At 35.5% G+C, this 13,890-nt stretch overlaps 1 protein-coding gene across 1 annotated transcript in view; it reads left to right on the top strand.

Annotated features, from left to right (window-relative positions):
• Tomosyn (syntaxin-binding protein tomosyn) overlaps window positions 1-13,890 on the top strand; it is a gene marked incomplete in the record, with an annotated part of 588,696 nt that overhangs the window by 453,175 nt on the left and 121,631 nt on the right. The window contains 2 exon segments of the mRNA XM_081728737.1: window positions 604-648; window positions 11,082-11,236. Coding sequence (XP_081584863.1) covers window positions 604-648; window positions 11,082-11,236 — 200 coding nt within the window.

Below are 13,890 nucleotides of genomic sequence, written 5' to 3'. Positions count from 1 at the left end.
AAAAAAAATGTACTTCTTTCCACGTTCTTTAAACTTAAATAAATACATTTCGTTTATAAGTTATTCAGTTTAATGTTGTACTTTCCATAAACTCTTCTTTTGATCAAGAAATACTAATTGGTAAGCATGTTTAAAAATAATATTTCTGCCACATTTTTCATTATTTTGAGCTTGGAAGAGATCATAAGTTGTTTAATACGTTTTTCGTTTTCACTCCTGTACAAGTTCCTACCTCGTTTCACCGAAAAATGGTAGGTTCTATGGTTTCATTCTTTCAAAAAGAATTAAAGCCGAGAAACACATTACACCGAACGTAGTTTTTTTTTATATTTCTTTATACATGACGATTGTTTTAATGTTACTTTTAAACTATGACTTGCTATTACTGTAATACATTTACTACTTTTGAATCCATTTTAATTGGCTCTCATAACAGATTTTAATCTGAAAATATATTGCCAAGAAACCGGTACTGAATTGATAATATTGACCACAAAGATTTATTTCTTTTAATCGAATTGGACGCTTGTATCATTGGAACAGCAACGTACAGAACATGTTCATATTTTTTTTCCATTGTTGAAACTTCTCTGTTCTCTACAGGATCTTCTAGCACCTCCAGTTCTTAACTTCGGACCTAGAAAATCGGTAAGTTATTGCTTTACACGAAATTAAATGCTATGCATTCTGAACAGCATTCATGGCGCATCTAATATTCACATCACTTCCCACTTTTCTTTTAGTGTCACAATTTGCAGTTCAAATAGAGACATTTCTTTCAGATTATTATAGACTTATTGGTAATTAATATTTAATGTCATATAAATAAATAATTATATATAAAATCCAACAAACAGATTAGAAGTACGGTATTAATTTATTTATCAAATGAATAAGAACCGCATATTTTTATGCGCCTGCTATTTTTCTTTGAAATTTAAGTAACTAGGGATATGTTTGCTCTGGAGTATATTATTTTTCAAAATTTCCATTTTATTATAATGTTTTCATATAATTCAATTCTTAATTTTAAATTATGTAATTAAAGATACCAGACATAATGATACACTTGAAGTCAACGGTTAATGATAATCTTCAGAAATGTCAGACTGAATATTGTTACTTATCTAAAATAGTAACGTGAGTTGTCCGTTTACTTCTTGAAGTAAATTACGATCCGCTTTTCCTTTGTTGACAGGTATGATACTGATTTTGGCTTTTTTGTTGCTTTGTTACTTTTAGGAGTGCAATAGATACAGCATGATGCCTGGAAATAATGCTCATCAATAACTTGATTTCTTATTTTAGCTTTATAGGAATTAGGTGCGGCATACAAGTTTTGAGGGGACCATATGTTTTCTTTATTTCAATAATCAATATTTATTTTAAGAAATGATCAGTTCATACTATTAATTTGTAAATTTTCAACTTTTTTTTTCTTCAAATGCATTCGCTCTGTCAAGTTGAAATGAATTATAGTTGTTAGATGGGTGAAAGATTTTAGTATTCACATATGGCGGAAATGGCTACACTTGCTGTTGCATTTTTTAGATTAGTAATCTAGTGGAGTGCTACTTTATTTAGTAATTGTTGTGTTTTATTGTGTGGTATAAGTCTAACTAAACGACTCAGCGTCATTATGAATATTTTCATTATATGCTGTGAGGCTTTATTTTATTTTTATGTTTATTCATAAGAAAACGGAACCGACTAATTTGAGAATTAATGATGCTCATTAACAACTTGATGGATGTGTCTTGCTGACAAGAACAAAGACGGGTGTCAGTGGTTGTCCCACTGGATTTACAGAAAATACTAGGTAATTACTAAGGGCTGAGCCATCCATTTGAAACAACAGTGATTTGTACAATATATCGATACTTGATCTGGGATAGAAGGGAGAGCTACTTGCACCCCTCCATGGCCAAGTAGTTAATGTGCTTGGTTTCTGTCTACGTGGCCCCGCGTTCTACTCCAGTAAGGAGTTCTTTTCGGATACAAACTCGAGTAATGGTTCAGACCCCACTTAAGCGTTATGTCCTGTCTCATATAGTCACTATACAGAAAAAGGAACGTTAAAATTAAAAGTCAGTCAGTCAAAAGAAACTTTCTTTTCCATGACGTCAAAAAATTGCATCTTGGAGTCCACGATATTAAATAAAACTGGAAGTGTCTGTTGTTTGTATCAAGATTAGCATTGGGAAGTACTGTGAGACAACTGCTTTTAATCCTGAATGTGGCAATTGGTGTTAATTGATTTTTCTTTTTCATCCAGCGTAAGATAAGTTATAGCAAACATTCCATTTTTTCTCAACCCAAAATAAGAAGTATACATGGGAAAATTGTGAAACAAGATACACAAACTCATTCTTCTTATCTGGAACAAGGAAGAATTGCCGCAAGAGTGGAAAGAATCAATCATTGTTCCAATTCACAAGAAAGGCGACAAAATTGACTGTAATAATTATCGAGGTATTTCTCTTCTGTCAACATCCTATAAAATCCTTTCGAATATTCTATTAGCAAGATTGACCCCATACGCAGATGAAATTATTGAAGATTATCAGTGCGGATTTAGACGAAATCGATCAACTATCGACCAAATATTTACCATTCGCCAAATACTCGAAAAAAAAGTGGGAATACAATACCGCGGTACATCAATTATTTATTGATTTTAGAAAGGCGTACGACTCGGTTAGGAGAGAAACATTATACAACGTTCTTACAGAACTTGGAATACCGAGAAAGCTAATTAGATTAAGATATGTTTAAATGAATCCCAAAGTAAAGTCCGGGTAGGAAATTTTTTGTCCACGAGCTTTCACGTCGAAAATGGCCTGAAACAAGGAGATGCGTTATCGCCATTATTATTTACCTTTGTGCTGGAATACGCCATAAGGAAAATCAAAGATAGCAACCAGGGCCTAAAGTTGAACGGTATTCACCAGGTTATGGCATATGCTGATGATGTAAATTTAATAGAGGATGATAGGAGAATAATAGAAAAAAATGCAGAGATCTTATTAAACGCTTGCAGGGACATGGGTTTAGAAGTAAATGCAGAGAAAACTAAATACATAGAACATACCTAGAAGTGCGTCGGGACCATAATATGGCAAATTGTGGAGGCATTAAAATAATAAATAATACTTTTGATAAAGTGGATACTTTCAAATATTTAGGATCAATATTAACAGACGAAAATCATATTCACGGAGAAATTAAATGTCGACTAAAAGCAGGGAATTCGTGTTATTATTCGTTTCAGAATCTCTTGTTGTCGCGAATTCTGTCGAGGAATTTGAAGCTTAAAATATATAAAACGATAATCATGCCTGTTGTTATGTATGGTTGTGAAACATGGTCGCTTACTCTGAGGGAAGAACATAGACTGAAAGTATTTGAGAACAGGATCCTGAGAAGAATATTCGGACCCAAAAGGAACGAGAATGGGGAATGGCGGAAACTTCATAACGAGGAACTACATAATTTATACTGTTTACCCAACATTGTTAGGGTCGTCAAGCCTAGGAGAACAGGATCCTGAGACGAATATTCGGACCCAAGAGGAACGAGAATGGGGAATGGCGGAAACTTCATAACGAGGAACTACATAATTTATACTGTTTACCCAACATTGTTAGGGTCGTCAAGCCTAGGAGGCTTAGGTGGGCAGGTCATGTAGCTAGAATGGAAGAAAGTAGAAACGCTTTCAAAGTCTTGACTGGAAGACCCATCGGAAAACGACCATTAGGAAGACCTAGGCGCAGATGGAAGGACAATATTAAGATGGATCTCGCAGAGATAGGAATACAAAGTAGAAACTGGATGCAATTAGCTAAGGATAGAAGTCAGTGGAGAGCTTTTGTGAACGCGGCATTGAACCTCCGGGTTCCATAGGCCATAGAGTTAGTTAGTTACATGGGAATTATATATATAGTCTCGGAACTAGAAAGGTCAATTGATATCAAACTTGAGTTTTCAAAATTGAATAACCTAGTTCAGAGAACTATGCAAGTGTGACAGAATTAAGAGGCAACCAAGCCTATTAAAAGTGTTAGAGAGAAACAAATATTAAATGGAAATGACTGTCTTAAGTGTATGTAGTTAATTATAATTATAATTTTATTTTTCCTACAGGTTCACAAAATTGTATTGTCTATACATATAAAATATAGTTTTGTTCCATTAGGATTCAGAAATCATTATTGGACACCTATTTAAGATTTTCCACACCGCCAAATAGCCAGATTATTGATTTTTGCTCTGGACACAGCTATTCCTTCAAAATAGAGGAGAATTACATTTTAACTGTAGTGCTCAATAATCATTAGATTCTTCCAATGAAATGATCATTTTGTGCTTGCATATAAGAAAACGAATTGCTCATTTAAAATGTTTCCCTTCTACAACATTATAGTTACGCAATCATGTCAAAGTTTATTTATAGTTTAAAAGAACGTTTTAGATCTAGCATCCATATAATCCTTAAAGGCTCTTCGCTCTGATGGGCAGAATTCTTCCTAAAGAATTGTTTGAACTTAAATAAAAGGCAGGTTTAGTGAGTGTGAGTGTAGTAACTAGCCAGAATCACAAATTTTCAACTCTTTCAGTTTCTAAAGATTTATGTGTAGCATGTAGGCTAGTATTATCATAAGTAAGATTAATGTTTTTCTGATTCTTTAATAGAGGCTTCGTAGTTAACAGTTTGTTACATAAGTGCTGAAGTATTGACACTGCTGATCTATAATACGGATTTCAAATTCGTTTTAGATACTTAATAAGTAATTCTCCTTTGACCCATCATACTGTCCTTTATAAGTATATGTCGTGGTGTTTCTTTTCGGTATCCAGTCATTGTGAGAAATATATTATTGTTCTTTGGAATCAGTTTTCATTATTTGTAATCAGGATTATATATATATAATATGGTTGACGCTGGTCTGTGAAATACTCAGTGGATGTAGATATTCAAGTATGTTTTTCTATAAATCATGTAGAACTCGTTTATTTATCGAATGTTTTTATCTTTCTAAAACAGAAAAAGAAATGAAAATTGTTGCTGTGATTACTTCAAAGTTGGCGACAAATTCCATATTATATCATTTAATAAGCATGGGCCATGAGGTCATTGCTACTGAATATTATCTTAGACCTCCTTCTGTTAGTTTAGATTAGAATTGTATTCTCTGTAGGTATTCATATTTCTTTTTTTGTTTCTGCAAAAGAATTCACAGAAATTGGAAACCATACTGGGAGAAGAAAGAAAAAACTGTTGAATCGTACAGTAGGTGTCTTTTTTTTTTTTTTTTTTTTTCGTTCTTTCAGAGGAAGGAAACATTTAGTGCATATGCTGGTAATATTGTCTCACTTGCAAGGAATTACAAAAAAAAAATCGAATTATTAGGTGGGGTAAAGTTCGTTAGTTGATATCCAGCTAAAATAAATAAAATTTCAAATGGTTATTTGAATAGTGAAACAGTGACGATTTAATTACATTTCTGAGAGAAAATTGCCGAAGTTAAAAGTAGAAAGGAAATAAATCTTTAAGAAAGAGACAAACTAATTCCAAGTAGCACAATGCCGTAGGTTGTAACTTTCATTGATGTAACTCTTCCTACGTTCATTTTCAACGATCTCCTTCCAAAAGCACAATTAAAATACCACTATCAGTCATGAATATCTAACAGCTTTGTTGGTATCTTTAGTTAAATTTTATCTAATACATATAGGATAGTTTTGGAAGATATAGTGTAACTCGTCAACACCTATCAAATCTGAAGAAGTTGCTGACAAATATGGCCAGTGTTAGGTCAAGAAATTATGAAGAATTTGGTTTTACGTAATTTAAAATGCGTATTATTGTTAAAAGTGGTCATATACCCCTACGGAAGACTATCTCTTTTATTTGCTTCATCTTTAGCAGTGATACATCTCTATCATGTCAGTTACTACAATGTAACTATTTTCACCAAAGTGTCTATATTTTTACGTCTCCGTTATTGAATGATATTGCTTTCTAATGTCATTTTAATACCTCGCGAAATTTATTCAATATAATGTGTAGGTGAAAACTTGCAAAGTTCTTGCATACTAGTGTATGAAGATTGTAATATGGATGCTATGTAACGAACATGTATTGCTGTTACTTAATTGTTGATGTACCAGTGTCCACAAAAATGATCATTTTGTATGAAAAAATCTAATATTTCCTTAAATGACACTGTGCGGTAAAACATTCTCTTGAGCACGTATTCCTTTTTAAGTTTTTCTACTTTGAGTGACAATGCTTGACAATATTTTGAACTAAGAAGGTAATTAGATGCTGTAAGAGTGTTTTATTAACAAAAAAGTTACAGTGTCTTATTGGCAAACGTAAAGGTAAGTATTTTCTGTTGAAGGTATTTGTGTGATAGATATGTAATACAAGTTTTCGTAAAATAATAAGCTAAATTGACAACTACCCTCTCCCTTTTCCTTCTTCGCATATGTAACATACAACTCACCCTACAAGTTTATTAATTTCAGAAATAGATTTAATATGGATTAGTTCTAAGTATTGAATAAGCTGATAGTGTCATTATATAATATATTATGCTGTTAGTAATGAAATCTTCGAAATCGTAGCCTTGTTCTCATTTCGAGTGAAAGTGTCAAAAATTTATTAATGAGTAAGCAAAAATTACCAAATTCATTTTTTCAATATCTCTTGGAAGTAGAAAGAGACCGTCAATGGTATAGTATGACGAACAATATATTGGACTAAAATAACTTTTTACTGTATGAATTGGAGTTTTTGTGCACTTACGCATTCGTGACATGTGAAGAAGAGGTATTATTCCGCATGAAAATGTTTATCACTGTTGTGCACCGAAGAGCATGGCTACGACTTAATATTCTGTTGTGCACTTTCTTTCTGCATGAATTAAGTGCTATGAAGTCGCCTGACTTTTCTTTGCTCTATGTATACTGTAAATCAGTCGATATCCGACAATATGTTGTTTGAGGTTACACGTGAAATTTAAAAATATAGTTCATAGTAAATGAGTTGCCAGTTGAGAACTTTATAAAAACAGTTTGCGATTTGTATTACGCATAAATATAAATAACTCGAACTTGTAAGATGTTGAGGACTTTACCCTGGCTCGGCTGAATAAATAGTATGACAAAGTACTCAATATACATTTATTTTTATATCGGTGTCCATGCTCTTGGTACGTGAATCAGTGTCTGAATGACTTTCCCAGTAAATCTTAAACTTGTTTCACAGAGTTTAAATGCAAAGATATGAGTCCATCTTCCTACAGAAATCTGCAGAAAGTTTCTCCACTCGTCTCTCAGTAACTGTATAGTACGGATAATTGTGTTGTGAAAAAATAACGAAATTTATGACTATCTTCAACGAATAAAGATAATCTATAATGCAAGAGGCGATCTGGAAATATGGGATTCGGTTTAGAACTATTGTAGATGAGTCCGGAATTCTATACTGCTCTTAATAATCTGACCGATGAGCAGTTGGCTATACTTACCACCATATGCCTGAACTACTGGCTTGATATTAACACCAGATGTTGTACTATATTCATCCTAAACTCGTGATATTGCAGAGAAAGACATTATTGAAGTTCAGCAGCTTAGGCCATATGTCTTGCCTGACTGTAACTGCTTACATGATAGGTAGAATGCCAATCTATATCATTACTAGCAGCGTTCACCCCGCTTCGCTGCGGTCACCCCGGAACGCAATAAACTTTGTTACTTAGATAATTTTTACTTTTTCGCTTTCAAGTGATATGATAAAAACCATAGAAGATTGCAGTAAATGTTAACATTATATCGCCTGTCATTTATGTTAACCCGCCGAGTGACACGGTCATGCGGGTTGCATATAAATACGTTTATTTTTACCTATGATGAACTAACAAAGGATTTGTACGTTATGGACACTTGAATGGTCAATTATCTCAAGACACTGGTAATTAAAAATTAAAGTGATATGATAAAAACAATCTAGGGTCCAAATCCTAATAACCCCCCAAAAATGAAAGAAATTGGTTCAGCCGTATTAGCGTGATGAGGGAACAAAGGATTTGTACGTTCTCTTTTATATATATAGATAACATATGAAGCTATTTATATCTATAGTTTGTCGTTGCTATCAAGAAACATTATAGTTCTGGATATTCTATTCTTCTTATTGGTGCATTGTCAAGCTGGTACACTCGTTAAACTGTATCAAGATTGGAACTAAATATTATCTTCGAGTTAAATGACATAAAAATAAATTTGTTAAGGGATTCTTCTATAGTTTAACGTATAATTACACATATATATTTCCAAATTTAGATATCGCATAAACAATATTGTACTACCACTGGTGAGAATGTATTCATACAACTTACATTTTGTTTTGTCGGTAACTTTCGAATGAATTAACCAGTTACAATACATTGGATCAGTATTGGAATACAGAGAATTATGTTCTACATACATCAAAAACTTCAGTAAATTAGTCGATTCGTTGCGAAGTTATTGACAGAAAAAGAAAAGAAGTGTTTACCCATTTTTGCTGATGATTGTACCATCACATAATTATCTGTGCACATGCATGTGTATTTTTATATATGTATATATTTTTCTGAAAGTGGTTTTGATCCAAGAATGTGAATAGAAAGCATACTGATTCGCACTCTTTTAATATAATTTAGCAAAGTCACGTACAACTTTAAGAAGTTCTCATTTTAAAGTATTGTGGTTTATATTGATAAATAGATGAAATATTTATTCTTTTAAGACATTATTTCCTCTTTGAGTTCGAATACAATGAAACACAGAGTGATCGTGCACCTTTTTCACTCTTGGTGTATTACTATGGTTGATAAATAGTAATGTATGTGAAATCATTGACTCATTTCGTTAGCAGTCCTTTAAAAAGTTAGGTAGTGCTATACAATTACGAATGTACATTGTGAAAATTTGATTCTTGCGCAGTCTTCTTCAAACAATATGCTGATCACCTTTCGTACTAAAAGTGCAATACTTGCAGTTACAATTGGCCAGTTCGAAGAGAGTTAATGCTGCTATATACGAGGGGTGTTCCATATTGATTTACACTTTATTTATTTATTTATTTTTACACTTATAAGGACCTTAATGCCTCGGCAGATACATCGACTTTCTCAACATAGTCTCCATTAAAAACTACACACTTGCGCCACCCACGTGGCAACTTCTTTGTGCCCTCTGCAAACTTTTTTTTTTTTTTTTTTTTTTTTTTAAGTCTGTCGCACTCACGTCCAAACAGCGTCTTGCAGTTCCTGGAAGTCGGCGAAATAATGTCCACGCAGTGGTTTCTTCAATGCCCCGAGTAGATGGTAATCAGAAGGGGCCAAGTCAGGAGAACAAGGTGGGTGTGGCAGCACCTGGAACCACAGCTCATTAATGGCAGTCGTGGTTGCCCGATTCGTGTAGGAATTACGTTGTCCTTTTGCAGGAGCACACCTTTCGCCCATTTTCCTGGTCGTTTCCTCTGAATTGTACAGCGCAAACTCCGAAGCGTTGTCACGTATGACTTGCTGTTAATGACGATCCGGGTTCCAACCACTCAATGATGATGATTCCATCCTTGTCCCAGAAGACTATGAGCATGCGTTTGCCTACGGAGGGTTGTATACGGAATTTCTTTGGCGTGGGACTGACTTTATGCTTCCACTGCATTGATGGGCTTTGGTCTCTGGCTTAATGTAGTGCAGCCAAGTCTCGTCGCCAGTAACGAGTTTGGACATGAAGCCTTCTGGATCCTGGCTGTAGCGTTGCAGAAGACCACTGCTCACGTCTTTGCGTTGTTGCCTTTGTACTGTACTCATGGATTTGGGAACCCACCTGGCAGACACCGTACCCATAGAGTGATTCTGGCAAGTCCGGTGACTGCCTCCAGTTCCGTCAACAAGATGCATCTGTTGTCCTGAACAAGTCGCTCCACTCTTGAAATGTCCATTGGTATTGTCACAGTCACTTTCCTTCCCAAACTGGTTCCCTTCTCCGTTGATGTGCGGCCACTTTTCCATCCGTCTAGCCAGTTGTATACGGTTTTGCATGACGGTGCGCACTCTCCATACACTATCACCAATCTCTTGTGAATTTCCGCGGTCCGTACACCCTCTTTCCGCAGAAACCACGTTGTCCAGCGCTCTCCTTGCTGATCATTTTCCATGTTGTTCGCTCACGTACTTACAGCTGTTGGTGAAATGTGCTGTGGTTTCCCGGGATTACACTTCTCTGTATTGTTCTACCTGAAGGCAGACATAATTACTACCATCTTCCAACTGTAATGACGAGCTCAATGGAGCTCTTGTAAGGAGAGAGAAAGAGAAAGAGAGAGAGAGAGAGAAAAAAAAAGAAAGTGTAAATCAATATGGAATGCCTCTCTTATATTCACTACATTACAATACAATACAATAAAAATTAAATACAAACTGTAAAATATATTTTTTCATAGAATTTTATTTTGACGACAGTGAAGTTTTGAAAAGAAATACAGTGACTTTATTTTCCTACAAATTTCTACATTGTAGCAAATGACTTCCTGTTTTTAGTGCAGTGAAAACTGCTTTTGTTCCTTTTTGTAAAGTTTAAAATATCTAGGGTACGTCGGTAATATTGTTGGAATACTCACAACTCATAAAACCTTGATTTGTGAAGTTGTTGTTTTAGGGTTTTAATGTATAACATTATTATGTTGCATATTTGTTTTTGATCATAAAATTTCTAATTAGCAAACAATAAAGATAGTTAATCACTTGCAAGTTACGTGGCTCAAACTACAAGTGAATGTTCTACATATGTTTTGTTCTCATATAACATGATTACATGTTTCTGTGAATTACTGTTGTATAGATTTATGTTTGTTTTCCTTTTACGTTAGAATTTAGACGTCTAAACTGTATAAATGTATTGTTTTGTTAGATCTATTTAAATGTTATTTTAATTTGTTAATATTTGTGTTTGTTACTCTATGGTAGAGAGATACGTTGAACACATGAAGTTTAATTAGCATTTTATTTGACCAATTGCAGCCTTCCGTTGAATATTGTGTGCCATTGCGAGTACGTCAGGGACCTCAGAAGAAACCACCGGGTTTCCAAGCACATATAGTGTGTTTAACTCCGTGGGTGAATGGAGACCCTCCTGGACAAATCACAGCTTTAAGCATTAACTCGTCATATGGCCTGTAAGTACCCATTTTAAAATTTGTCATTAACAAATTCTTTAATAAAAAACCAAGTGAACAGAATAACTGCTGTCATTTGCCAACATAGTTTCTGGACAAATCTAAGTTGACGGAATGCGAGTTACTTTTCACATACGGCATGTATCAGATTGTATATAATCTGTGTCGATTTACAATTGTTTAAACATACTTCCAATAGATATTTCACCGGACAAATAATTAAATACAAAGTAAGTAATTAGAAATAGTTCACATAGAATACATGTTAAGAATTCAAAATTAGTTGTTACGCTCCAGGTCAATGGAAAATATTACTCACTGTCAGTATTTCGAAGCCCTTCCAATTTCCTCATTCCCCATCACATGCTTGACGAATGAAAAATTTTGCGTTGTTGGAAGAATAACAAGTGTATGTACCAGTGTTGGGCAAAATCAATTGAAATCAATTGCAATTGATCAATCAATTGAAAGTAATTGCTCTGAAAATCAATTGCAATTGATTTCAATTTGTAATTGACAATTGATTTCAATTGCAATTGAATTCAGTCATAAAATTTGCAATTAAATTTTCGTCAATTGTTAATTGTTAATTGGTCACCAGGCAATTGAAACTTTTAATTGTTAATTGTCAATTGCAAAGGGTGCAATTGAAACATTCAATTGTTAATTGCAATTGACAATTGAAACTTGTAATTGTTAATTGTAATTGTTAATTGCAATTGAAATCAGCAATTAAAACTGAAGATAAGAAGATATGTGTATATTGTATTGTCCACTTGTTACTGTTTTACATATTTCAAATAAGGTACTTATAAGAAATGCTGGATACCTACCATCCCTTTCCCCCTGGGAAGAAAGCCGTGAAACTAAGTATTTTTTAAATATATTATGTTTATGGTTCTATCCCCCTCGAAAGAACTCTATATGCCCGTCATGCATACAATAGGAATGAGCACGAGCGAGTTTTCTTTAAAACTCGACTCGACTCGAAGCAGACATCTTTGAGTTCGACTCGAGATCTCGGCTCGGAAAATTTCCCCCAACTCGACTCGAATTCGGATCGAGTTTCCAGTCGAGTCGAGCCAATTCGAGCTAAATCCTTTGTGTAGTTGCAAGTACTACTATCTCCAAGTATCCTACATAGACAATATAATTATCAATGATACTACTACTACTATTATAACTAATTATTATTATAACACCGTGTACCTGTATAAACATGGTATATAGGCGGTTTGTATCGGAATACTAAAAACTAGTTAACTGTCGATCTCGGTAGTCAAGAAATCTTCAGGAGGCAAGGACATTGGTCACGAGGTTCTTGGTTTGAGTTCAGGAGGAGCAAGTATTCGGGCTCGAGCCAAAAATTGTTAGAATTATGGGACTCCAGCCAAACACGTTTAAAACTGCTCGACCCGGGTTTAGGGTTGTCAACGACTCAAGCGGCTCGCTCACATCTCATTCACTTATCGAGCCGAACCGAGAAGTGAGCCGAGCCAACAGCTTATCCAACCGAGCCAGCTCGAGCCGAAGGCTCACACGAGCCGAACCGAACCGAGCTGATTGCTTACCCCAACCGAGACGGTTCAAGCCATTGGCTCAATTGAGCCCAGTCGATGGGTAATCTCAATCAAGCCAGCTCAAGCTGTACGCTCAGTTGAACCGAGCCGAGCCGGTTGACATCACTATTCCGGTTGGGCTTCTACTTTGGCTAAAAAATTGGACCGTGCAGTTCTCAGTCTTGATGGTAAGAACTACAAAAAATGATATGAAATCTTTAGTTTTACGTCCCACGCTTATGCCGGTTAGGCTAAAGGAGACGGTGATGATGGGAAATGAATGACATGAAGAAAGTGGGAGGAAACGGGAGAACCCCGAGAAAATCCACGAGCACGGTGTTTGTCCACCACAAAGTCCAAACTGCGCGAGCTGGGATCGAACCAGGGACCTCAAGCACCGGAGGTGAACGCTCTACCACTGACCCACCGCGCCCCCTGGTAAGAACTACAGTATAAACTTATATTGGTGCTCACGGCGTCATTAACTTGTTCCACCACCAACGAATTTCGAGGTACTTTGTTTTGCATCTTTTGTGCGTGTTTTGTGTCGCTTTGTGCGCCTATTCCCACATTTTGTGCATCACCGGAAGTGGGTCAAAATGGGCCTACAAATATGGCGGAACAAATTATTGCTCTTCCGCCACCAATGAATTTCAAGGTCGTTTCATTCACATCGTTTTGTGCCGTTTTGTGCGTCTACTTCCGTTTTGTGCGTCATGGGAAGTGGGTCAAAATGGGTTTCCAAATTGGGACGAAAATGACCAAGAGTTCCGCTACTATCGAATTTCGAGGTCGTTAATTTCACACCGCGTACCCTTTTGTGCGCCTATTTAGACGTTTTGTGCGTCACTGGAAGATGGTCAAAATGGGCCTCGAAGGTGGGACGAAAATGACCCACTTCTCCGCCACTAAAGAATTTCGAGGTCCTTCATTTTACATCGACTACTGAATTTTCGTGCTGTTTCGTGTCCCCATTTCCACGTTTCGTGCGTCACAAGAAGTGGGTCAAAATAGGCTTCCAAGATGGGACGAAAATGACCCACTGTTCCGCCACTATCGAATTTCGAGGTCGTTAATTTCACATCACGTACCCTT

The sequence above is a fragment of the Thermobia domestica genome, chromosome 1 (assembly GCF_964235325.1).
Source record: "Thermobia domestica chromosome 1, izTheDome1.hap1.1, whole genome shotgun sequence".
In the NCBI taxonomy this organism is placed as follows: domain Eukaryota; kingdom Metazoa; phylum Arthropoda; class Insecta; order Zygentoma; family Lepismatidae; genus Thermobia; species Thermobia domestica.
The sequence above is the reverse complement of the archived record's forward strand: the minus strand, read 5'-3'. Positions and strand labels throughout refer to the sequence as shown.